Below are 27,641 nucleotides of genomic sequence, written 5' to 3' on the forward strand. Positions count from 1 at the left end.
ATAATCCCCAAAAAACCATTTGCATATCAACAAAGCCCATTACAACATTCAGTAGCTTCGAGGCCACTAAATTTGTTCCTTGTCCCCTGCTTATTTCATACAAAATCCAATTAAATTTGTTTTTAACAGCTTTAATAAACAACCATTGTTCCTCATGCAGATTTGTGCCTCTGAACAATTTTAGGTCAAGTAGATTCATCGCTTGTCAGATCTCTCTTTTCTCTCTCCTTCATTGTTTGCTTTTTAATTAGATTTTGATAGTGCCCGTTAAATTTAAATTAAGGGACAATCGAGCACTAATGGTTTCTACTCAATCCCAGAATTTAACCATGAGGCTGCAATCTTCTCGCCTGGTGGTACCAGTGTTTTCCCATTACATCCCTGCAGTGCAGGATGGTGCTGAGCACCAGCAGAGAGGCTCAAAAGTGGAGCAAAGCAGAGGATTTCATGCTGTGATTCACAAAAATACAGCCTCTACACGGCAGCACTTATTGATTTTCATGATACATGAGGCCTCGGCAATCTGATTTTCCTCGGAGAGGCACTTCTTCCTACCAGTGCACCACATTTTTCAAGCATCAGAGGGTTCGGGGGAGCCGCGGAAAGCTGCTGGATAGAGTCGGCTGCAACATCTGAAAGGCAATGTGCTCACTCATTGCCTCCCTTTAACTTCGACGCTCACCAAGAGCACAACTCCCAACCCCAACCCATCTTTGGGGCTCATCAACCACACAACTCCCAATCCCAGCTTGATGGGTTTGAAAGCATCAGCTGTTTATGCAAAGAGGAACTGAGTTTTAGAGTCCATAAACAGGTATTTCAGATTTTCTCCTGCCTTGTGCCAGCAGATATCGAGCCAGCAGATATCAAGATTAACCATTTAATTGTTTGATTGATTGCAAGGGTAAGATTAAATTGAAAATGCCAGAGTTTCTTCAGCCAGAAAGGACATCTGTTGGAAACATTTACCAATTCGCCAGCTCAGCTATAACTCAAACCTATCCTCACCATGCAAGCCAGCCGTTAACCTAATTAAGGTGAGGAGCTTAATGAGTCCTCAAGACAAAGCACTGACAGGGAGTAGTGGCTGCAGTGAGGGCTCCAAGTGGTGTTGGAGATCTATCACAGCTCTGAAGCATGATGGGCAGCCTCAGGAGAGCAAGAGCAATGAAACCCTCCCACTTTTAGGACAAACACTACAGACACTTGAAGATTTCCCTCCCCAACGACACATGCGGCTGCAATGTGTGGCCTTGTCATGGCTGCCCCATCCCTGGAGGTGTTGAGGGCCAGGCTGGATGCAGCTTGGAGCAACTGGATCCAGTGGGAGGTGTCTCTGCCCGTGACAGGGGGTTGGAACTGAATGATCTTTAAGGTCCCTTCCAACCCAATCCATTCTATGAGGTGTCCAAAGGCCTCCTGATTGCACCTACCTTGTTTTCAAAGATAATTTCGATGAATATCAGCAGCAGTTCTGTGAGGAAGATTGCCAGAAGGACCCAGAAGAACTGGAAAGAGAAAAGGAAGATTAGTCCTGCTCCAAGCCAGGCTGTGTCATTTGTCAGTGGTCAACCACAACAAGGAAAACCTGGAAACCAAGAGCTGCTTTGAAACACTTTGAAATACATAATTTCATTATGAGCTCCCCAGGAGTTGCAGATCTCTTCCAAAGATCTTGGTCCTAACTGGGAGAGCAGAAGGGAAGGACTAAATGCAACTCGAATGGGCAATTTCTGCATGGGAAAATGGATGCAGTGAAAGCAAATGTCACCATAGAATCGTAGTGTCCTGAGTTGGGAGGGATCCATGAAGATAATTGGGGCTAACTCCTGTCCCTGCACAGGACACCCCAATATTCACACCATGGGATGTTGGCCAAATGCTTCTTGAACGTTGTCTGGTTGATGCCATGACTGCTTCCCTAGCAGCCGTTCCTGTGCTCCACCACCCTCTGGGGAAAGAACCTTTTCCTCATGTCCAACCTAACCCTCCCTGACACATCTTGCCATGCCCTCAGATCCTATCATTGTTGGGTGACCAGAGAGAAGAGATCAGCACCTGGGTGGCACCTGTCCTCTGGGTGGATGTAGGTGTGCAGCATCCCTCTGTGAAGGGATGCTGGCGCTTGGTTGAATACAGATGTCTCCAAGGTGGGCATCCAATGGAGGATCATCCACCTCCAAAGCACAGGCAATAACTCATGCCTGAATCTATTGTGACAACAAATTTAGGCTGGAAATCAATGTCCTGATGGAGCAAACAACTTAAACGAGAAGCTCTGATGTTCTTGCAGCCTGTACCCATCCGTCTCCTAGTGCTTTGGTCCCTATTTCAGAGGTCCCATCAGTCATCGCATCCAACTTTGCAGAGGATGGAGAGCAAAGCTCTGCTCAGCTCACACTTGTCTCCCCACGGCTACCTTCATCAGCAGATTTGGAGACTCACCATAAAAAGAAATGTGGAAAGTTACCATGGTAACTAGCTAAAAATCCAAAAGCAAGTTAAACAGAGGGGGTGGGGGAGATATTCACTTTGGCCACTGGTTTATTAGAACAGCAGGTAGCAGGGACCTGCATGTCCAGAAATTATTTCCGAAGCTTGGCAAAACCACAGAGCCATTGCCACAAAGCAACACTGCATGCCCCAAACCACTGGGAGGGTTTAATTAGCCATCCACTAACGAGGTTTGAACCATGCTTATTTCATAGAATCACAGAATGGTTTAGGTGGAAGGAACCTCGAAGCTCATCCAGTCCCATGCCCTGCCATGGGCAGGGACACCTCCCACTGGATCAGGGGCTCCAAGCCCCATCCAACCTGGCCTTGAACCCCTCCAGGGATGGGGCAGCCACCACTGCTCTGGGAAACCTGGGCCAGGGCCTCCCTACCCTCACAGGGAAACATTTCTTCCTAAGATCTCATCTCAATCTCCCCTCTTGCAGCTCAAACCCATTCCCTCTTGCCCTATCCCTGCCCTCCCTGATCCAGAGTCCCTCCCCAGCTTTCCTGAAGCCCCTTTCAGTACTGGAAGCTGCTCTAAGTTCTCCCCAGAGCCTTCTCTTCTCCAGGCTGAATAACCCCAACTCTCAGCCTGTCCTCCTACAGGAGGTGCTCCAGCCCTTGGATCATCTCCGTGGCCTCCTCTGGACTCGCTCCAACAGCTCCGTGTCCTACCTGTCCTGAGGACTCCAGAACTGGACACAGGGCTCCGGATGGGGTCTCACCAGAGTGGAGCAGAGAGGCAGAATCCCCTCCCTGGCCCTGCTGACCCCACTGTTCAGGATCCAGCTCAGGACACGGGTGGTTTCTGGGCTGCGAGTGCACTTTGTTGGCTCATGTTTGTTTGCTAAGAACCAGCTCGCACAGTCCCACTGGAGGAGCAGCACATCTTCCATCATCAGCTAAATAAGCTCATAACAAGCCAGGTATAATTAGGCAGGGAATCCCATAATTAAGGAATACAATTAACCTGTTATCTCGTAGGCAGAGATAAGAGGCAAAATGCCACATGCATCTACACTGGTATAAAATGGTGTTGCTGGGGAAGAAAACCCAAGGCAATGCTGCTTATGGTTTTATTGAGCACGTCTAGATCTCCCAACGCTGCAGCAAGAAAGAGAGATTCAGTTTTGGAAACATTTTCTTTCTTCAACCTTACTTAAAACCCAAGGCAAAAAAAACCCAACAAACTAAAAAAAGCACTTTGTTTAGCAGGAAAAACTACAAACTCTCCCCAGTCCTGCTGTGAGCAGAGATAAAGGACAGTGGCTTCAGAGACCAGCTGGAGACCATTGCTGTGCCCACAGTCAGACCAGTGCACCAAGCAGTGCCTAAAGATCAGCGGGATGTAGCGCGCAGAGCCTTTCTTCTTGCCAAGCTGATGGGAGGATCCTCTGAAAGCACCAACCCTGCTGCTCTTCCCAGAAACTGAGAATTTTAACCCAGGATACCGAGAAGCTTAACCCCAGACACCCCTCCTGCAAGCTGCTAAGTGCACGAGGGTTTTCTACTCTTTCTCATGCTTGGGCGCACATCGCACAATGATTTTATCCCTCACTCAATTTCCTTCTTTCAGTCTCAATTTCGGCGGCACAGCTTACCAAGTCAAGATATAAAAGGCGAGGTTTATGCAATACAACTCATCCACCTCCGTGCATATTGAAATCATATTTAATATCCAGGGTTGATATCCAAGTTATAAACAAACACGGGCACATTGGGCCGAAGTCCACGGGACGCCAGCTGTACTCAGATATTAGAAAAACGATCTCTGAAAGCGGCTTTCAAACACTCCCATCTGACGAGGCTCATAGGTAGCAAAACCCACCGTTGCCAAGCAAGCAAGCCCGAAAAAGAGCTTAGCTTGTGGTTTTTATGAGTAGGGCGATAGTGTCAGTATGAATGGAGATGAAAGATACTGCCGATGTCAATTGCAATTCCTTGCAAGGGGGAAACTGCAACCCTGGGAAGTCACAGAGTTGATGCCCATCTCCCTGCAGGCCCCCTGAGATACGACTCACCTCCTGGAAACCCCTGTAATTTATAGAAGGCTTTGACAGGATGAGAGCAAATGGCCTTTAGTTGTGCTGGGGAGGTCTAGATTGGGTATTAAGGAAAATTTCTTTATGGAAAGAGTGGTGATGCTCTGGACCAGGCTGCCCAGGGCAGTGGTGGAGTCTCCATCCATGGAGGGGTTCAAAGAACATGCAGACGTGGCACTTTGGGACATGATTTAGCAGGCATGATGGGGTTGGGTTGATGGTTGGACTGGATGAGCTGAGAGGGCTTTTCCAACGTTAATGATGCTATGATTTACAAGAAAAGCAACCACAAACTTCAGTCTCCAGCACAAATCTTGCCAAATACGCAACCTGAGTGAAAATGAGCTTTTCTTTCCCCAAAGCGCAGCCCAGCAGAGCACACAACCCTGCGCCAGCTGCACAGATGTAGCTGAAAGCTCTTCTTGCATTCACAAGGATTGCAGCAATCACTGGTAATTGGAACACACCTTTAAGAGTGAAACTCCTGGCAACATCTGTTATGGTTCCTTTAGCACACGCATTGCAGCCCTCGCTGTCTGTCAGACTCAGAATGAAGAAATCAGCGCTTTGTTCCTTATAAAGGCTCCAGCAGCAAAATGAAAACCAAAAAAATCCACATGAAACTGCATTCAATCCTGCCTTGAGCTGCCCTAACCTTGCATGAAGTTCAAAATCACAAAGCAGGACAGGAGGAGCTGGGTTTTCCCCCAGTGACTGCAAAAATTAACCCTTTGCATGGATTGTAGTGGTAGGTCAGTGGATGGCCACGCACCACTGTGAGGTCCTCCAGCTGAGCTTCACTGCTCACATCCCTCAGAGAAAGCAAATGCTGCAGAGGAGGGACTGGGATCGTAGAATCACAGAATGGTTTGGGTCAGAAGGGACCTTAAACTCATCCAGTTCCACCTCTTGCCATGGGCAGGGACACCTCCCACTGGATCAGGGGCTCCAAGCCCCATCCAACCTGGCCTTGAACACCTCCAGGGATGGGGCAGCCACCACTGCTCTGGGCAACCTGGGCCAGGGCCTCCCCACCCTCATTGTGAAGAATTTCTTCCCAAGATCTCATCTATACCTCCCCTCTTGCAGCTCAAAACCATTCCCCCTGTCCTATCCCTGCCCTCCCTGATCCAGAGCCCCTCCCCAGCTTTTCTGGAGCCCCTTTCCACACTGGAAGCTGCTCTAAGGTCTCCCATTCTCTTCTCGAAGCTGAACAACCCAACTCTCCCAGCCTGTCCTCATACAGGAGGTGTTCTAAGGGATCTCACCCCCACCACAGCCCAGATTTCAGGGAAGGAAACTCCCCAATAAAACACTTATCTTGCTGGGGGTGGTGGGATCAGGGGAAAGTTGCTCAATTAAATTCACACCTGCTGCAGCCGGCTCCCTTTAAAGAGCTCATCAATCCCCAAATTCACAGTAAATTATCCTGCTTAATTCCCTCAAATACCTTGATAACAAGACTTCTAGCTGCTCCTTCCCTCTTCTAACAAGTTCCAGCACTGGTTTGATTATTGTTAATCTCTCCTGAAGCCCAACCAAGCACAGAAGGAAAGCACCCAGGGACTGCTCTGCCTCCAGTTTAAACACTGGTCTCTTTCCAGTTTGGGGATAACCAGGAGGCCTTCTCACAGAAGCCCAGAAGTAGGATGCCCAGAGCAATCCCTTTCCATATGCCCTCTATGTGTTTGGGTTTCTGCCACCTCTTAGACCTATCTGAAATACCGAGTTGGTGCAGAGTAAACACATCCAGCCCCGGCTGGCAGAGGGCTGCAAACCCACTGTGGCTTCATTTCCAGACCACAAGCAGCACAGAGCCACCTCAGTTCCCAGCTCGAACGTGCTCTCACCAGGCAGAAAGGATGAACCCAGCTCAGGGATGAGTTGAAGGCACCAACCCATGCAGTGACTTATTTGGGATGCAGCCCAAGGGAGGAGCCTTGGAGAGAGGCTGAGCATTGCTCCCAAGCTCAGATGCACTCAAGACACTTACGGCCATGGGAGGTTCAGACATGCCAAGCTTGAATGTGACACCAGCAGGATTTTGGATGGCAGAGGGATGTTCTGTTTGCCAGGGATGAGGCAGAGAAAGGAGACAGAAGGAAGATCTTCTGGAGCAATGGGAAAGAGAAATCATACAATCATAGAATAGGTTGGGTTGGAAGGTACGTTAAAGATTATCTATTTCAAACCCTCTGCCATGGACAGGGACGTCTTCTACTAGATCAGGCTGCCCAAGGACATCCAACCTGGCCTTGAACACCTCCAGGGATGGGGCAGCCACCACTTCTTGAAGTGTGAATCTGCTGGAGGGTAGGGAGGCTCTGCAAAGGGATCTGAACAGGCTGCACCTCTGGGCCAAGGCCAATGGGATGAGGTTTAACAAAACCAAATGCCGGGTCCTGCACTTGGGGCACAACAACCCTATGCAGTGCTACAGACTGGGGGAAGAATGGCTGGAGAGCTGCACGGAGGAGAAGGACCTGGGGGTAATGGTTGACAGCCAACTGAACATGAGCCAGCAGTGTGCCCAGGGGGCCAAGAAGGCCAACGGCATCTTGGCTTGTATCAGAAATGGGGTCACCAGCAGGTCCAGGGAGGGGATTCTCCCTCTGTACTCGGCACTGGTGAGACCGCACCTCGAATACTGTGTTCAGTTCTGGGCCCCTCACCACGAGAAGGATGTTGAGGCTCTGGAGCGTGTCCAGAGAAGAGCAATGAAGCTGGTGAGGGGCTGGAGAACAAGTCTTATGAGGAGCGGCTGAGAGAGCTGGGGTTGTTTAGCCTGGAGAAGAGGAGGCTGAGGGGAGACCTTACTGCTCTCTACAACTTCCTGAAAGGAGGTTGTGGAGAGGAGGGAGCTGGTCTCTTCTCCCAGGTGACAGAGGACAGGACAAGAGGGAATGGCCTGAAGCTCCGCCAGGGGAGGTTCAGGGTGGATATCAGAAAAAAAATTTTCACTGAAAGAGTCATCGGGCACTGGAACAGCTGCCCAGGGAGGGGCTGGAGTCACCTTCCCTGGAGGCATGGATGAAGTGCTTAGGGACATGGTTTAAGGGAGTGCTAGGAATGGTTGGACTCGATGATCCAGTGGTGATTCTATGATTCTTTGGGCAACCTGTTCCATGGCATCCCCACCCACATTGTGAGGAAATTACTCCTTATGTCCAGTCTAACTCTGACCCTTTCCAGTTTATACCCATTCCCCCTTGTCCTATCACCACAAGCCTTTGTAAACAGCCCCTCCCAGACCTTCTTGTAGCTCTTTCAGGTAACACAAGGTCTCCTCAGAGCCTTCTCTTCTCCAGGCTGAACAACCCCAACTCTCTCAGATTGTCCTCATATGGGAGGTGCTCCATCCCTTGGATCATCTTTGTAGCCTCCTCTGGACCCGTTTCAACAGCTCCATCTCCTTCTTGGAGGCCACTAAGTTGTCCCATTCACAAGCTCCTGCCACCCCCTCTGCCATCCTCAAAAGCAGCCAACAGGAGTCTCCCATTTCACATGAGCACAGAATCACAAATCCAGGTGGTTTTGTCCCCAAACTGAAACTTTTAAGCAATGCTTTTAAAGAACATTCTTCCTAATGACACGCTGAATCTTTCTCCCACACAGAATGGCCCTTTCAAAAGGTTTGCTTTTCTTCTCAAAGCCGCTTGCATGCAGCCCTGCCCCTGAAAACCCAACTAATTGTTTGTTCCCACACAGAAACAGCTTTCAGTGTGGCTTTGATGCAAAAAACAACCCCAAAACTGTCAGGAATGTCTCCTACACAGATTAAACGAGGACAACAAAACCCAGATGAAGAGACTTTGCAGAACATCTTCTGTTTTAGCAATCCAGCAGTAACCCTCTCTGCCCCAGGACGTTATTTTATTCATGCCGACCCAGTTATTTTATTTAAAGGGCACGGACTGTGCCCCTCCTGCTCACCCATCCCAGCTGGGGCTCCTTACTCCTATCTGGGTTTCACCCACGTGTTTGCCAAGCCCTAAGTCAAAATTATAGCAATACAGAATGGTTTGGGTCAGCAGAGACACAAAGCCCATCCAGTTCCTCCCCCTACAATGGGCAGGAACACCTCCCACTGGATCAGGTTGCTCAAAGCCCCATCCAACCTAGCCCAGGAAAATACACATTTCCTTTATGCTTCACAAGGTAAATAACCAAGAAGCTTGGTTTTAACACCAAAAGTGTCAATAGCCATCCAAAAATCCCCAGCCAAGAGCTCCAGACATGCAGTATGGTCCACCCTCCACATCCCAGGCACCAGCCCTACCTCAATTACATCATACAGATGCCCCTCTGCCCCTTTAAAGACCAAACCAGCTCCCCAGACCCGCCAGAATCCCATGTGTCCTCACTTTGGGCTTTTATATCCTGCAGCTGGGTTGAGTTTTGGCTACTGTTAACCCTTCCTGGGCTGTATCCCTGCTATCCTCCACTCCCATCTCAAGAAAAGGACAGATGCTGCAGCTAGAACATGCTCATGTGCCCCAAACCCCAAAGAAAATGAGGCTTTTTATGAAATGAGGCTCCTTTCAAATTTAATGTATTTCAGAGTTTGAAGGCCAAGCAATCAAATTTCAGCTCTTTCCAAAGATTTCTGTACCTGTTGTTTTCTCCCCGCAATCAGGAAAAACATTTCAACAGCGCAGTCAGCTCAACCCCTGAATGAGCACCAGGCAATTCATTGGAAACTCCTAACACAGATGAAACCACTTGGATGCTATTATTATCACCTCAGATTTTGCAAAAAAAAAAAACCCTCTCCTCAGCTCTATCCAAGTGCTCACCAGCATCTTCTCATGGTGCAATGGCAAAATCTACTGAGGGATGCTGGAGAACCACCAGCAGTTCTCCTTAGGGAGCAAAAGCGCAGCATGAGCTGTAACTCTTATTCATTAAAAATTCATATTGAGAAGGTAAGTAACTCCAGAGAAGTCCATAAGTGATCGTAGAGTCATAGAATCATTAAGGCTGGAAAAGCCCTTTAAGCTCATCCAGAGCAACCATCAGAACAACCCCACTGTGTCTGCTAAACCATGTCCCAAAGTCCCACCCCTACACATTCTCTGAACCCCTCCAGGCATGGAGACTCCACCCCAGCCCTGGACAGCCTGGTCCAATGCTTCACCACCCTCTCACTAGAGGATTCTTTCCTAATATCCAATCTAACCCTCCCCTGGTGCAATTTGAGGCCATTTCTTCTTGTCCATCGCTTGTTACTTGAAGAGACCAACACCCACCTCACTACAACCTCCTTTCTGGGAGCACTCAATCCCCTCATCCAGATCGTGGATAAAGATACTAAACAAGACTGGACCCAACACTGAGCCCGGGGGATGTCACTTGTGACCAGCCACCAACTGGATTTATCTCTTTTCACCACAACTCTCTGTGCTTGGCTACGCAGCCATTTTTTTGCCCAGCAAAGAGAACGCCTGTCCAAGCCATGAACTGCCACCGTCTCTAGGAGAATGCTGTGGGAGGTAGTGTCAAGGGCTTAATTCACCCCAAACTCCTCCAGCCACTGAGGTCAGCATGCTCAGGGGATCAAGCTGAGCCTTTTGGTGCACCCCAATGGCTTTCCAAGTCCTCTGGGCTTGGAAATTCACTTCTTTACTGCAGATATTCAAGGGACCCTTTCTTTGCGCTGGCCTGGAGGCGAGAACCCCAGGGAACATGGATGAGCTGGATACCTTGTCCAAACCCTCTGCTCTCCACTAAGAGGTTTTCCAGCACCATGAAACCACAACGAATTCACCCAAGGTGAATATCCAAATGGTTTAAGTGTAAATAATGCATTCGCAAAATATTAACTCTTTTAAACTATTTCACCCAGTTCTTCCAAATGCAGAAGAAAAAGAAGGGGATGCTGCTGCTGCCTGGCGTTTTCACCTCCCCTGACTTCAAACTGATTTAAAGTGGCTGCTATAGATAGTGGCTACAGGAAAACTGGGGAGGGACCATTTACAAAGGCTTGTGGTGATAGGACAAGGGGCAATGGGGATAAACTGGAGAAGGGCAGATTTAGACTGGACATAAGGAAGAATTTCTTCACTACGGCCCTGGCCCAGGTTGCCCAGAGCAGCGGTGGCTGCCCCATCCCTGGAGGTGTTCCGGGCCAGGTTGGATGGGGTTTGGAGCCCCTGATCCATTGGGAGGTGTCCCTGCCCATGGCAAGGGGTTGGAACTGGGTGGACTTTGAGGTCCCTTCCAACCAAAACTATTCTATGAATCTGTGATTCTATGATTGGAAAAAAAACAACAGGTGCTTGGACCAGCTCAGAGCTCGAAGTGCTCCTTCACATGTGCATTATTGTGATTGCTTTTGTTCAGTGCTCCTGATATTCAAGTTGCTGGAGTAGCTGACTCTCTTCAAAGGGGAATTTATTTCCCAGGAGAAGGACAATTCTCAATCCACACAATAGCTCTGTGATTGCCAATCATATCTCCGCAGCCCTATTTGCTCCCCTCTTCAATCCTGATATTTCTGCTGTTTTCCAGCATATAAGCTCTCTATAGACACGAGCGATCAGGGGCTGGAGAGGGAGAGGAAGGCACGTCTCAAGCCCAGCTCAGGAAGTTGAATCAGGGGTCAGCCTTAAGGGTACAAATACAAAATTGCAAATAAAAGAAGTGGCAAAGCTGGCGGAGGTCGCTGGAGTTTGCTTTATAGATCTTATTATTTGGCAGTAACTGTATCAATATAAATACACATTTATACATATGCAAGTATTTATAGATATTCAGCATGTGGAAAAATAAAATATATGTATTTTTTTATATATTCACAGGCTGAAAGAGCTGGAGTTGTTCAGTTTGGAGAAGAGAAAGCTCCTCAGAGACCTTAGATGGGCTTCCAGTACTGAAAGTGGCTCCTGGAAAGCTGGGAAGGTAGTGCTCCTTGATCAGGTAGTGCGGGGATGGGATGAGGAGGGACACTCTTGAGCTGAAAGAGGGGAAACTGAGATGAGATCTTGGGGAGAAATGTTTTTCTGTGAGGGTGGGGAGGCCCTGGCCCAGGTTGCCCAGAGCAGTGGTGGCTGCCCCATCCCTGGAGGTGTTCAAGGCCAGGTTGGATGGGGCTTGGAGCCCCTGATCCAGTGGGAGGTGTGGTCCCTTCCAACCCAAACCATTCTGTGATTCTAAGATAATATGCATTTCTGGCAAAACCAGCTCTAAAAAAGCTGTGAAGAGGAGCCAACTTGGGCATATTCAACTGATTGTTGAGCAGCCTGTCACATTGCATTTCCAGATTTGCATAAACCAAACCACTGCCGCTCCCCTCAGTCATCTCACTGAGCAAGAGAAATATTGATTTTTACAGCCTATTTGCTAAATCGCCCTGAACTGCCTTAAAGCAAAGGCAAACCACCTTCATCAGAGAATCTGCAGCTCAGTTTTGGGCCCTTCAGATAAGAAAGACCTTGAGGGTCTGAAGTGCATCTGGAGAAGGGAACGGAGCTGGGGAAGGGTCTAGCGAACAGGGGCTCTGGGAGTGGCTGAGGGACAGGGGGCTGTTTAGCCTGGAGAAGATGGGACTTTGAGGAGACCTCACTGCTCTCACAGCTCCTGCATAGAAGATTGTGATGAGGTGGGTGTTAATCTCTCGTCCCACGTAACAAATGATGGGATGAGAGGAAGTAGCTTGAAGTCATGCCAGGGGAGATTTAGATTGGATATTAGGAATAATTTCTTTACTGCCAGAGTCATGAAGACCTGGACCAGGCTGCCCAGAGCAATGGTGGAGCCTCCATCCCTGGAGGGGTTCAAAAAACGTGTGTCTGTGGTACTTTGGGACATGGTTTAGCAGGCATGGTGGGGCTGGGCTGACAGTTGGACTGGATGAGCTGAGAGATCTATTCCAACCCTAACAATTCTATGATTCTTTAAGTCTTGCAAATGTTAATGGTGACAGAAGAAACTTGATTTCCAAGCAGAAACTCTTACCCAATCTATTAACCACAAGTCTAACACTGATTCCACACACCAGCAGCTGAAACCCCCAGGTCTTGCCTGCAATTTTTCTAATAAACTTGAGCAAAGAATTGCAAGCAAGAGGCTTTAATGCAGAGACTTTGGGTTATTAGAGAAGTCATTAAAGATGCGATAATCTGGCCTACACAGAGATAAGAGTTGTGTGGTTGTGCACAGCAATTACAGATAGTCATAGAATCATAGAATAGTTTGGGTTGGAAGGGACATTAAAGATCATCCAGTTCCACCCCCTGCCATGGGCAAGGACACCTCCCACTGGATCAGGGGCTCCAAGCCCCATCCAACCTGGCCTTGAACACCTCCAGGGATGGGGCAGCCACCACTGCTCTGGGCAACCTGGGCCAGGGCCTCCCCACCCTCATCGTGAAGAAATTCCTCCTTATGACCAGTCTATATCTGTCCCTCTCCAGTTTATCCCCATTGTCCCTCGTCCTATCACTATGAGCCTTTGTAAATGGTCCCTCCCCAGCTTTCTTGTAGCCCCTTTCCGTACTGGAAGCTGCACTAAGTTCTCTGAGCCTTCTCTTCTCCAGGCTGAACAACCCCAACTCTCTCAGTCTGTGCTCGTATGGGAGGTTCTCCATCCCTCGGATCATCTTTGTAGCCTCCTCTGGACCCATTTCAACAGCTCCAGCTCCTTCTTATGTTGAGGATTCCAGAACTGGACACAGTACTCCAGATGAGGTCTCACAAGAGAGGAATAATGACTGGAGAGAATTTGATTGATAAGGAAAAGATTAAACCCAAAATGTTATTTGTGGTACCTTGCAGGGGGGGTGATTGGAATAATACATCACGTCGTAGATGGAGAAGCTGGGTGGCTTTCAGGACTGTTTTGCCTAAGAGAAATAAAATCCTTCTGTCAGCAGCAAGACACAGAGATAAATGGGGATTTAACCGGCGCTTTCATACCTGCACCTACAGTGAGTGTAAAGAAATGGGTGCTGATGTCAAGTGCAATCCGATGGGGTTTGTATGGAATTGGAATATTTTCTCTTAAACTGAGAGGAATTTATTTCCTGCTCTCCAGGTTAATGAGACGTATTTTTAGATGAAGAGACAATGCGATATTTATTAGGCATTTGGAGTTCAGGTTTTGTGCTCATTGTTAGTTTGGGTCCCTTAAAACGCACGTGAAGGCGTTCCGGCAGCTGCAGCTCATCTGCACACCCAGGCTCCAAAGAGCCCAAAGGGATTCAGACATTGATTTTCCATCAGCATCAAGAGATGTATTTTTATGCTGTCTCATGATACAATCTCCAGAGTCTGTCCTGAGCCCGTTTTGGGGGTTCACAGGGCACAGTTCCCTCTTCCATAGTCCCTGCACCACCAGATTATCACCCAAAGCAAAAAGATTACAAAACCCACTCACCAATAATGACTTTTATAGTGTTTTCCTAGTAAAATTCAGCAGAAAACCAGTGTGAAACAACCTCTACAAATGAAAACAACCCCAGTCTCCCACTACCTGAGAGGCAGCTGCACAAGAGAGGATGTCCCACAGCACAACGCCCCATGAATTCCTGGTATGAGCAACCACTTTGGGGTGATGGATGGAAGTGCTCATGTATTTCACATCATTAATGGCTTAAAATTGGAGGGAGGAAGATTTAGATTAGACATTAGGAAGAAATCTTCTTGATGATGTTAGGGAAGCCCAGGCCCAGGTTCCCCAGGGAAGTTATGGACACCGACTCCCTAGAAGTGTTGAAGTCCAGGTTGAATGGGACTTTGAGCAATCTGATCCAATGGGAGATATCCCTGCCCATGGCAGGGGGTAAAATTGGATGATCTTTAAGATCCTTTCCACCCCAAACTATTCTGTGATTCATAGACAATTCCAATACAAACACAGTGGAGAAGTTCGGCCTTGGCCGCATAGCTTTGCCAAAGTGGCCATGAGCAGCTAAGAGCAATGAGACAGTACCAAGTAATTATCATAGAATCATAGAACAGTTTGGGTTGGAAGGGACCTCAAAGCCCATCCAGTCCCACCCATGATATGGGCAGAGACACCTCCCACTGGATCAGGGGCTCCAAGCCCCATACAACCTGGCCTTGAACACCTCCAGGGATGGGGCAGCCACCACTGCTCTGGGCAACCTGGGCCAGGGCCTCCCCACCCTCACAGCAAAACATTTCTTCCTAAGATCTCATCTCAATCTCCCCTCTTGCAACTCAAAACCGTTCCCCCTCATCCTCTCCCTGCACTCCCTGATCCAGAGCCCCTCCCCAGCTTTCCTGGAGCCCCTTTCCATACTGGAAGCTGCTCTAAGTTCTCCCCACAGCCTTCTCTTCTCCAGGCTGAATAACCCCAACTCTCAGCCTGTCCTCATACAGGAGGTGCTCCAACCCCCAGATCATCTCCATGGCCTCCTCTGGACTCGCTCCAACAGCTCCGTGTCCTTCCTGTGCTGAGGATTCCAGAACTAATGCAAATGATTTTATGACTTTAAGAAATATCACTTCATTTATCTGCTCCCAGAAAATCAATAATTAATGTAGCATTGTGCAAAGTGTGCTGTAGCGCAGCCAACTACAGGCAGGTGAGGAGCCTTGAGTAACCCTAAAACCAGAAATACAGATCCAATATCCAGAAATACAAATCATTGTGACAAAACAGACAAACATCTGCCCCTTTAGTCCTACCTTGTGAGACCTCATCTGGAGTATTGTGTCCAGTTCTGGAATCCTCAAGATAAGAAGGACACGGAGCTGTCGGAACAGATCCAGAGGAGGCTACAAAGATGATCCAAGGTCTGGAGCACCTCTGCTATGAGGACAGGCTGAGAGAGTTGGGGTTGTTCAGCCTGGAGAAGAGAAGGCTCTGAGGAGACCTTAAGGCGACATTCCAGTACCTGGAATCTATGATTCTATGATCCTTTCTCTTATATCCTCACCAAAAGGGATGCAAAAATTCTTGTACATGATGACTTGCATGGGTATCGCTTTATTTATTCCACTTGGCAGGCATGAAGCTGCTTATATCCACAGGGGGAAAAATCCAGCCCAAATGAGCAGGATTATTTCTTTTTCTCAGCTGTGCCTATTGCAGAACTGATTCAGCCACAAACCGTGAAACACAGTTAATGAGCTTGGGTTTCTGTCACCCTGGATTGCTAAAAGGATGAGATTTCCTGCCCTCTGATGTGTCAATTTTCCACTTCAACTTTCAGTCCAAGTTGTGGAAACAGAGAATTAGTTGTGATTCATGAGTATTAGCACAAAAAGAAGAATATTATCGGAAATCTCAAGTACTTCTCCCTCTCTGGAATAAGCCTGGGTTGAATGAAAACAATGCTGTGTAGCTTGAGAAGCAGACAAATGAAAAAGAAGATGAAGTGTTCTTCACAAGAGACGTAACTTCAGCTTTGGCAGAAAAATATCCTCTAGGCTTAGATAGTAAAGAAATACCAAGCTTTCCTGGTTGATTTGGTGGACAAGAAAGAGAGGGTTACAGGTTAAAGGTAGAACTGAGTGCAAGCAAATGCCCGGTGCTAGAACTCAGCATCCAAAGAGAAAGGAAAAAAGGCAGCTGACAGGGAATCGACTTTCTTTGCCGGCAGGAAAGCTGGGGAGGGGCTCTGGATCAGGGAGGGCAGGGACAGGGCGAGAGGGAATGGTTTTCAGCTGAAAGACAGGCGATTGAGTTGAGATCTTAGGAAGGAATGTTTTTCTGTGAGGGTGGGGAGGCCCTGGCCCAGGTTGCCCAGAGCAGTGGTGGCTGCCCCATCCCTGGAGGGGTTCAGGGCCAGGTTGGATGGAGCTTGGAGCCCCTGATCCAGTGGGAGGTGTCCCTGCCTGTGGCACAGGGTGGTACTGGATGGACTTTGAGGTACCCGAACCATTCTATGAATTAATTAAAATTTGATTTTCAAGCAAGCTATCAAGGTTATTTAAGCACCACAAGCATCACCAGGACAGAATGTCTCTGGCCACTCAGAGACTTCTCCAAATGCCCAAGGGCAGGAGCAGCTCTGAAGAGAGCAGCTAGTACCTGACTGCAATAGAAACCTGATGGGAAACCTCCTCTGCTGCTCACACTGCAAAGCTTTTCTCTCTGCAACCTTTTTAAGCACAACACAACCAACCACCCATCACAGGCGGCACAAAATCAGCCGTATCAAAAACTAATGCTAATTTCATCTGCTCCTGCAGAAGAAAAGGCAATATTGTTTTTCCAATTTGCGCTCCCAACTGTATTAATAGGAAACATAAATGCTAAGCAATTTTTAAAAGCAGAATTGGAACAATGTATGAGTGAGCACCAGCTACCAGTTTAAATTTAATAAACCCATCAACCCAACCCAGTGGGAGACGAAGGTGTTCTGCAAACCATCAGCATGCAAGGCATGCACACATCACCAGGAAGGCTCTGTCGACCAGCATGGATTATTCATCCGAAAGAAACTTCTTCACTGAGGGAGCATTGGATGCAGCAGAAGAGCCGACAGAGCTGTCAGGGAGCTCATTGAGGGATGTTGGCCCTCACCAAGGGTGATGGGAGAGTTTTGCCTCCATCTGAATGGAGGGAATGGCTTATAACTCAGGTTATGGATCCCTGCAGCCTCCTGCTCCTGGCTGAAGGCAGAGGTGTTACCCCAGAGCATGGGCAGGTGACGAGCTGCAGGGAGGATGGATGATTGGGGCTCATTGCACCAACAAACCCCCTAGAAATCAGGTTAGGAGTGAACAGTTTCGCCCTAGTGCCCTGGATCTCTTCCAATTTGGACTCCAGACGTAATTTTTCTCTCTCCTAAGAACTCCCTTGCAGAAGGAAACAAAGCTATTTCCTACTGGCACTACCATGGCTAAAATAAACTTAATTGTGGAGACTTTTCACCACCAGAGATGGGATCTAAGCCACAAAACAACTCCCTTGTTACCCCAGGAGGAAGACCACAGCGCTTCCTGCAGATGGTGGGAGGCATTCAGTTGTGAATAATAGGGAAATTAGGGTGCCAGCTCTGCAATTTAAATATATCCTCTCCCCGTTATCCCTCCACTGGCTTCGTGGTGGAGCTGAAAACACCAAGTAGTCACATTATGCAAGCATTTAAATCTAGGAAGGAGCAAATCTTTGCTGTAAGTCATGGTGATGACTCATAAGGATACATTAATTTTTCCTCCTTAAGAGCATCCAGACCATCCCAAGGGCTGCACGGGAAGCACAGTAAGGGCCTTACCATCTTCAGCAGAGTCCGGTTGTCCCTCAGGCTTCCCACCATGCCCACAAAGGAGACGACGAACATGGTGAAGCCCAGCAGGAGGAGGATAATGGCTGGAGCCAGGAAGATCCCTTCCAAGGTTTTGTGCTTTTGCCTCTCCACTTCGGCGTAAATCCCAACACAGAGGATCACGAGGCCGAGGATCTGCAAGGGAAAAAGGGGGTGGGGTTCAGAGGCCATTGGGAAAAAAACAAGAGGCTTCAGGGGAGAGATGGAAGACGTCCCTGATGGCCAAGGAAAACCTGCCCAATGCCAGGACATTTAACATTCAATCCCATCTAATGCCATCAGCACTAGGTGCAGTCCCTGGGCTCAAGGCTGGGCTGTTCTTCCTCTGGCTGGGAAGAGGGTGTAGAATCTCAGTGTAATCAATGAAGCCGGACAACTTTAACCCAGGTTTTGTCTGGTTTTTCCTCTCCCTTCCCTGTCCATATTTTTAGAATCACAGAATCATAGAATAGTTTGGGTTGGAAGGGACCTTAAAGACCATCCAGTTCCACCCCCTGCCATGGACAGGGACATCTCCGACTGGATCAGGCTGACCAAGGCCCATCCAACCTGGCCTTGAACACCTCCAGGGATGGGGCAGCCACAACCTCCCTGGGCAACCTGGGCCAGGGCCTCCCTACTCTCATGGTGAAGAAATTCTTCCTTATGCCCAGTCTAAATCTGCCATTCTTCAGTTTATACCCATTGCCCCTCATCCTATCACTCCAGGCCTTTGTGCACAGCCCCTCTCCAGCTTTCTTGTAGCCCCTTCAGTTACTGGAAAGTCACTATAAGGTCTCCTTGGAGCCTTCTCTTCTCCAGGCTGAACAACCCCAACTCTCTCAGCCTGTCCTCGTAGGGAAGGTGCTCCAGCCCTCAGATCATCTCCACGGCCTCCTCTGGATCCGTTCCAACAGCTCCGTGTCCTTCTTATCTTGAGGATTCCAGAACTGGACACAGGACTCCAGATGAGGTCTCACAAGAGAGGAATAGAGGGGCAGAATCCCCTCCCTCGCCCTGCTGGCCACGCTGCTTCTGATGCAGCCCAGGACACGGTTGGTTTCTGGGCTGTGAGCGCACATTGCCAGCTCATGTTGAGCTGCTCATCAATGAGCACCCCAAGTCCTTCTCCTCAGGGCTGCTCTCTCTTTACGGACGCTCAGCTTGGCCCTTGCATTGGGTCTGACAGTCCCAGAGGCTGCCAGTGACTGACACCAACAACTCAAACCCCCAAATACCCTCAGACAGCACCGTCCCCCAAACTTCTCATTTCATTCCATCAATTTTACACCTGGCTGGAGCACCAAGTGGTGCCCAAACCCACAGCAAGCCGCTCACCCTCTCTTCTCATGCCAGCACCAACAATCGGAAATGAAACTCTCTGCACCATTACAAAGCACTTTTTATCCCTGGATGAAAAGTGCTATAAAGAAAAGCAACGGATTATTTATGACAGCCCTCCTGCCTGTGTCTCTCCTTCGATGAAATAGTTCTAATGAAAAAAGAGAGCCTAAGGATGCTGGGATAAAGCAGAGCTCCAAAAAGGGCTGCTCACATCCCTTCAGCTCCTTCAACATCAAAGCCAGCACCGCGATCCCAAGCGTTTCGTGCTGTCAGGAGCCGTTCACATGGCGCCCATCAGCCCCGCGGGCACAGCTGGAGGCGAGCGGCTTCACAGCCAAACTGACACTTGAAAAGGTCAACAAGGAATGTGAAGAGCATCCAGAGCCCTTTCCATGTTGCTTTCTGCACCCCACCACAAATTACAGCAGGAAGCTCTTGGGTGAAAGCCCCCAAGCTGCAGATCCTCACACTCAAAAACCTACATCTAAAAAGATGAGAATAAACTTCATTATACTCCTATTTCCATAATTTTCACCTTTCCAAAATGCTCCTCATGACTTTGAGTGAACTATTCCTGATATTTTGCACTAACAATTTAATCCTTAATTTTCATGCACAAACTTTGCTTTCTTGGGGAGTTGATTTTTTCCCTTCTCTGCTCTGCCTGGACACTATTTCTAGCGTGGCTTTGTAGCTACTTTATGACTGTCAATCACTGTCTGCTTCCAGGCACCATCTCATCCGTAAAGGAACTGAAATCTCTCAGAAACTGAAATTTAGACTCATGCTATTTTATAGACAGTTGGGTTACTTGAAATTAAACAGGCAGGCCTATTTCTGATAACAGGCTTTTAATCACCGTTTCAGCGTTACACTCTATTTTAAGCTCCAGGTTCGTGCATTGGGATTAGGTTTGATTTAATGTTTATCTCTGATACGGTGTCCCAGGAAATACATTTGGCTTTGGAGGCAGGGGGTAGACATTAACGCACACCATGCAGCCCCCACTAATCCCCACCATTCCTTCCCCGTGCCAATCATAACCACTTTCTCTGTTTTAATTAACCCACCTGAGATGTGAGTGAGGGAAGAGAAGTGCATGGAGTAAAGCTCGGAGGGGTTTTGAGGGCTGGATGCTCAAAGAGCTGAGGAAGCAGCAGGAATGGGATGGGCTTCACCTGCTGATAGCCCTGCAGAGAAGGACTTGGGGTGCTGATTGACGAGAAGCTCAACATGAGCCAGCAATGTGCACTCGCAGCCCAGAAACCAATCGCGTCCTGGGCTGCATCAGCCGCGTGGCCAGCAGGGAGAGGGAGGGGATTCTCTGCCTCTAGACCGCTCTCCTAAGACTCCACCTGGAGTTCTGTGTCCAGCTCTGGGATCTTCAACATAAGAAGGATACAGAACTCTTGGAAGGGGTCCAGAGGAGGGGTACAAGGATGATCAGACTGGATCATCTCCATCGCTTCCTCTGGACTCTCTCCAACAGATCCCTGTCCTTCCCATGCTGAGGACTCCGGAACTGATCACAAGACTCCAGATGAGGTCTCATCGAACACAGGACTCCAGATGAGGTCTCATCAGAGGGGCTGAACCCCCTCTCTCTCCCTGATAGTCCCACTTCTTCATACGCAGCCCAGGACACGGTTGGTTTCCGGGCTGTGAGTGCATATTGCAGCTCGTGTTGAGCTTCTCATCTACAAGCACCCAAGTCCTTCTACTTGGTGCTGCTCCCAATCCATTCCCCACTCGGGCTGTTTTTGTGCTCAGGATTGCCCCAACCCAGATGTAGGACCTTGCGCTTGGCCTCATTGAACTTCATGAGGTTCCCACAGGCCCAACTCTCCAGCCTGTACAGGTCCCTCTGGATGACAATAGGGAAATGCAATGGGAAAACAGAAATGCAATGGGGAGAATGCACTGCAGGGCATGGGGAGACACTGTTGGCAACCCAAGCCATGCTGCAGGATGTTTTAGGGTTTCATGGCTTAGAAAAGGCTCCAAGCTTTGCACACCTAAACAACTTAAAGCAGTCCCTGGGACTAAGAAGCAGATATTGAGCTGATCTACCTGAAGTTATTGTCTCTCTCCTTGCCTGGCTCCTCATTTAGAAGGTTGTCCAGCCCTGCACAACCTGCTTTGCTGAGGGTTAGCTCTGCAGGCTGGACCCCAGCCCATCTCCAGGGCGCATCAGCTAAGAAGCATCTTCTGATTAAATAAAGAAAATAAAAGAAAAAAAGAAAAAAAAAGAGGGTTGCTTCTACTCCAAGCAGCTGAAAGCACAAGAAAGCATCTTACAAAACAACACACACCTCGAGGAAGGGAATGGATGCACTGGCACATCTCCCAGCAAAGGCAGATTTCAAAGGAAATCTCGCTGGAATATAGCGAGCTTTGGAAGGATGAGCAGGGAGCGATGCTGTTGCAAGATGGGTGACAAAGAGATCTGGGTGGAAAGAAGCTGGTAAAAATGAGCAGCACTCCCTGAAAAGCAGCATTTCTTTGAAAAGTGGTGGATTTGGAGTGAACAGGAGAACAGTAAACTGCAAGGAGAACAACCATTTATTTCATCAAAAATCTGATCATCCAATCCCCTTTCACCTGGAGTTGAGCATCAAAAGCAGCAGGTAAAGTTTGCGTCACCCCTCGCAAAGCCTGGCTGCTCTGGTTTCCACCACTGGGTTTCTCTCAGAAGGCGTTGGTTGTGGCAGGCAAATTCAATTGAAACGGATAGTTTTGACTCCTGGCACCACAGCCCTTTTCTCACACCCACATGCACTGACGCGGCGAAGCACACAATGAAGCTAGCTGGTAAATCCTCTGTGATCACATATTAATTACCTGGTGATCACCTTAACACAGCACAAACACCAGGAGAGACCGCAGCCGGTCATCACAACTGCTCTGCAAGCATCTTAGAGAAAACAAACCTGCTTTTACCCTCGAAGGAGAAGATGGTCACCCTGTTTCTATACGATAATAACCATGTCATCAAACCACCACCACGAGAAAAGCCATGGGGGTGGCTGCGACCCCATCAGACCTTGAAATGAAGATGTTCTGTATCAATTCTCCTCTTACGAGATGGAAAGAAATCACCTGTGGGTTTAATTCCAGCCCTGCTTGATTTTCATGCTTCTTGCAGTTTGTAGGAGCTGAGCGGGAGGGAGCAAGCAGCTGCCCAGGATTTCCAGCCTCCACTCCCACCCCAAAAAGGACCTCATGACTCACTCTCCTTCCTCCCACCCATACTCCTGGAGGGATAAAAGTGCAAAATTTAACTTTTCAGCCTGATACATGTTGCTACGACCAAGCCTTCCCCATCTTTGTAGCCCATTTCCAAAGCTGCTTCACTACAACCTCGACTCTTCTTAGTGGGATAATAGAGATTCTGGTTTTCCTCTCCAAGCCTGTCTCCATCCAATGGCAAGGAAAGAGCTGGGTGGGAGTTGGGGACCTGGGAGGTGGAAGTCATTTTCTCACTGACTGCAGAGTCATTTAGAAACCTGAAGGTCACGAATGCCAAGAAGTGGGATGAAAGGCAATTAACAAACAGAAAATAATACCATACAATGCACAGCTCTGACGATGCTGGCAGGGTTTGAAGAGTGCCACAAGGGAGGCTCGAGCTTACAACTTAACCCGCAGGTGAGACAGGGAGCTTGCAAAGCTCTCTCTGGTGCTTGTGACTGCTTCTCCATCCTCTCTTGATGGCTTTGGCACACTGGCAGCTACCTGATGCTAACAAGATTTGTGTGCAGTCCTATCAGTGCCAAGAGACAGGGACAGTCCTACCCTGTCCTAAGAATCCCTCTAAAGACCCAAAAGATGCCACATTCCCCTCGTCCAAGACCCAAAAATCCCAAGTAACAGGAGTTACTCTCAGCCACTTGCCGAGGGAATGGGTACCACGAATCCAAGGGGACGTTAACACAGCCAAGGCAGCGCAACTCAGAGTCTTCCCAGGGCCAAGCAGCAGACATTGCTCATTCCAGGGTGAATGGCGTTAATCAGGTGAGTCAACACGGTGCTAACACGAGGCAGTAATTTCTCCTTATTCAGGAACACCAAAAAGTCACGATGACGGTGGCTTCAAGCCCACGCAGACCCTGGCAGACAGATTCCATGAGTCAGAGCACTTGTCCGGAGAGGAGCAGAGGGAATGGGGCATCACTTCACTCTCCTTCCAAGAGGTGCAAAAATTAGGGCAAAACTCCAAATCTTGGTTTTCAAATCCCCAGCTCCCAGCAGAGTCACTCTGCTCTGCTTTTGAAGACCCATCTGCCCTCAAATTAGCAGACAGGGCACTCCAGTTCCTCCTCAGAAGGTTCTATTGCAGTGTGCAGGTGAGAAATCGCAACATAGAAAGTGCTGAATGCTTTTAGTCATTAAAAGATATAACCACGGGACTAATAATGCAGCAATTAAATACATCACATAATGCTTAACTGCCAGCAGTACATAGGAAGGTAAAAAATAATGCTTTTTACAATTAAAATAGCAGATATTGGGTTTATGGAAAAAGGAAGAAAAGGAAAGGAAAAAAGCGTTTCCTTTGGAAAGAAAACTTCAAGTCTATGCTCTGCAGAATCCTCAGCAATGAAGAGTAAATCTACCCGTATAAAAACAGCCAGTAACAATGCTCCAATCTCTCTGCCATTTTCTCCTTATCTGGTTTAAAGACATTCTCCAGCTCTTCCCACACTCCTTTAGGGATTTTGATATGAGTCTGAGAGTTGGGGTTGTTCAGCCTGGAGAAGAGAAGGCTCTAAGGAGACCTTAGAGCAGCTTCCAGTGTGAAAAGGGGCTCCAGGGAAGCTGGGGAGGGACATTTTACAACTGCCTGGAGTGACAGGACAAGGGGGAATTAACACCTTTAAATTGGAGGGGGAGAGATTTAGATTGGTCATTAGGAAGAAATTCTCCAAGAGGCGAGTGAGGGAAGCCCTGGCCCAGGCTGCCCAGAGGAGTCACAGCTGCCCCATCCCTGGAGGTGTCCAAGGCCAGGTTGGATGGGGCTTGGAGCCCCTGATCCAGCGGGAGGTGTCCCTGCCCACAGCAGGGGTTGGGACTGGATGGGCTTTGAGGTCCCTTCCAAACCAAACCATTTCATGATTTTCCACCTATAAATAAGCGTCTTCTGACAAGAAAGCCTCTAGTGGCACTAGATCTGGTTTTCTGCAGGCTGGAACAACCCTACACTAGAAAACTGTCACGCTTCTCACCAACTGTCACCCAAACCTCACCAGCCCTTCATGGTGAACCAATTCCAGTCCTATTCCACTGAATTTTTACCACTGAATTTCCAAAGTCTTCATGCAATGCAAGCAAGATATTCCTACACAATCACAAGTGCATTTGGCCAGAGAGAAACCCAGCTCCAGTCGTGTCTGGTTAATGAGGCCATGGAAGGTTTGGCATGGCCGTTGCATTAATGCAGCGGCGAGATGTGCAAATGAGGGCAGAAGTAGGTCAGGCGGCTGCAAAGCTCCAGGAGCCGCACTAGACGCATGGATTCAATTGGACAACATCCCCACACGAGGATCGCCCCAGGGCTGAAGGCAGATAGGGTCAGAGCGATTCAAAGGGGCTGTTTCGCAGCTATTTTCCAGGCACTGGAACATTGTTGAGTCTGGCCAGGATGCGTCACTGAGCCCCCCAAGATGTCTCAGCAGTTAATAAGCCTCTGACATCAGGATAGTGCTGGTTCATCCCATCCCATCGCTGAGATACGTTTGCAAAGCACAGACCTAAGGTTCAGATTCATTAGGAGAAAAAATTCTGCACCCCCTCCCTGTCCCTACAGCCACTTCAAGTCATTTGGGAAACCTCAAACCCAGGAAAATTCATCTCTTCAGAGAAACCAAAACCACAGGAGCAGGTTTTCCTGCAGATTAAGTTTATGACTAAAAAAATATTGCACTGTCCTTACCCAAAACCCTCAAACCACAGCCATAAATGCGTTAAGAAATCTGGATTTTTTTGGTCCCACAAGGGTCCTGGTTGCATGGGAGATCCTGGAGTCCCCCCTCCCCTCGACATCTTTCCTACCCAACAGGCCGCAAGGAAATCAGTGAGGCTGATTCTCATTCATTTCCTTGGGTGAGCACAAGCGAAACAACGGGCTTTGCCCTCCCTGTGAAAGCTGCTTGCCCCGCTAATGAGCTCATTCATTAAAAAAAAATAAATATATGAGGAAAGAAAACCATTTTCAACCTCTGCTCATAACCCCATTTCCCGTTCCCAGCCTGCCTGGGAACTGGTGTGGATAATTCTGCATTTACACCTGTACAATTAGTTACGCATTCCGCTCCACACGCCCTGCAGGCAGCCAGGCACGGGCAAAGAGGATTATTTCAGCCTCAGGAGGAAATATCTGTAAATATGGACTGGATTATGCAACATTAACCCCAGGAAGGTCCTAACTTCATATCTCATTCATTAACTGAGGGAAGATGCACAGACCCTAAGATCTGAGGATGCTCTGACACGTGCTTGCACATGTCAGGTACCCAACCATAACTGCCTCTATGATCCAAAACGGCTTAAAAACAACCTTTATTGCTTCTTTTTAAAATACTCAAGCTGGCTAAAATTACCCACCACTCAATGTCTGTTTTCGTGCCTCAATGCTACTGAATGGAGTAAATGCAACGGCTGAGAAGGGCAGGGGGAACTGGGGAGTAAAAGCACAACAACTCCACTGATGCTCCAAAAAGCTTCACAAAGCAACTTGCCGCCACGAGGGGGTCGCAAATGCAGTCTGGGGTTGGACAACCCAGGGAGGTGTTCTGAAATCCACTAAAACCCATGGTTTCGCCCAACATTGTCCATTTTGGCCCCAGTGAGCACCAGGCACAAGGGGCTCCACAGCAGCAGATTTTAGGCAAGGATGTCATAGAATCACTAGGATGGAAAAGACCTTTGAGATCATCAAGCCCAACCATACATTCCCCTACTAAATCACATCCCTGAGCACTTCATCTGCCCATCTTTTAAACCCCTCCAGGGATGAGGTCTCAACCACCTCCCTGGGCAGCCATTCCAGTGCCTGAGAACCCTTTTGGTGAAGAGGCTTTTCCTGATGTCCAATCTGAACCTGCCCTGGTGCAACTTGAGGCCATTCCCTCTCATCCTATCACCTGTTACTTGGGAGAACAGACCAACACCCACCTCGCTACAACCTCCTTTCAGACTGTTGTAGACAGTGATGAGGTCTCCCCTCAGCCTCCTTTTCTCTGAGCTAAACAAAATGTGTTGCCTTGGAAGGGGAAATGTGGACACCGAAAAGTGGAATCCAACCCACAGGGGTGGGACAGTGGAGGGAAACAGCAGAAAGGATGGAAAAGCAACCAGAGCACCTACCGAGAAGAGGGTGGCATAGGTGGACAAAGCAAATTTGACGCTGTAGTAATAGAGGTGGGAATTTCGGCACTCGGAGGCTTGAGCCATCCTTGTAGCTCCGGCGAGGGGGGTTTGCTCGCTGCCCACCGGACCCTCCCTGCTCCGGCCGCCTCCTGACCTCCGCTGAGCTGAAAATTCATCCGCATGCACACAGGGAAGCCTTGAACTTGAACTGCTTGCTCCAACTTCCGCCTGGCAGGAGAAGAGCACAATTAGAGGGAAGGCAGCAGCAGCACAAGCGGCTGGCGTTAACCCTTTACTGAGTTTGTTGCTTGGCTTTGCCACTGAGAGCACCAGCCAAGTTCTGTTTAAGTGGGTCTACACAACCTAAAGTGAAGTTATTCCAAAATGCAGCGGACGGGTGGACCTCTAGCAAATGTTTAACAGCCAACGTGATGCAATTGGGGCCTCCTGCTCTCGCTGGCATGCTGAAAAAGCCTGGTGCAACCCTGCACCCAGCGCAGGAGCTCTCCTGCAGCTGCGAAGGGTGAAGTGGCAGCCGAAAATCTAGCAAGGACAGGGACAAAAGCCCCCAGGCAGTCACTAGGAGCCCAAGACCAGAGTGCGATGTCCAGATTTACCTGTTACTCTGTGCCACACCTCCCTTTCAACATCACGTAGCTTGCTTGAAAAAGAAGAAGGAAAGAGAAACGATTATGCATGGTTTTACACTTGAAAGAAAAAGTGTGGGGAGGAAGAAACCAGCACCCGTAGACCACGCAGCTCCTGGAGGTTTTTGTGTGGCTGTACAAACATCACTCTAGAGAGAAGAGAGCAGCCTAGAAAAGCTGCATCTGCGGTCTGTGTCAGATGATGCAGAGAAGCACCCAGAAAAGAGGAGCACCCTTCGTGTCCGGAGCCTGGCTCAGCGCAGAGCACAGATGGGAAGAAAAAGAAGCATCATCTGCAATGCAGCTCACGGACTGGGAAGGGTTTTAAAACCCCAGCCCTTGGGAGGAAGATGCTGCTTCTCTCTGGGGTGGCCAACTGGAGAAATTAAATCAAGGTTTGAATAAACATCAGTGACTCAGGGCTGCACCCAAAGCTGTGGGAGCTGTATCTTCCCAGCTTTTAGCTGCCGGAGAGCAATTCAGCACAGCAGAAGAGATGCTATCGCTGCTCTTTCAGTACA

At 48.7% G+C, this 27,641-nt stretch overlaps 1 protein-coding gene across 7 annotated transcripts in view; it reads right to left on the reverse strand.

Moving 5' to 3' along the window:
* The window catches only part of LOC104067019 (tetraspanin-15), a 66,283-nt gene extending 39,178 nt beyond the window's left edge, over positions 1-27,105 (reverse strand). For 6 of the 7 annotated variants that reach the window (XM_054088830.1, XM_009569705.2, XM_054088832.1 and 3 more), the window contains exons 1-3: positions 26,471-26,821; positions 17,732-17,917; positions 1,434-1,508 (exon numbers count right to left, since the gene is read on the reverse strand). In XM_054088830.1, coding sequence (XP_053944805.1) covers positions 1,434-1,508; positions 17,732-17,917; positions 26,471-26,557 — 348 coding nt within the window. In that variant the 5' untranslated portion in view covers positions 26,558-26,821. Of the gene's footprint in view, positions 1-1,433; positions 1,509-17,731; positions 17,918-26,470; positions 26,822-27,090 lie in introns of those variants that run through there. The other variant, XM_054088829.1, reaches the window with a different exon arrangement.
* Positions 27,106-27,641: the final 536 nt, after the last annotated feature.

Source organism: Cuculus canorus, chromosome 26 (genome assembly GCF_017976375.1).
Source record: "Cuculus canorus isolate bCucCan1 chromosome 26, bCucCan1.pri, whole genome shotgun sequence".
Classification (NCBI taxonomy): Eukaryota; Metazoa; Chordata; class Aves; order Cuculiformes; family Cuculidae; genus Cuculus; species Cuculus canorus.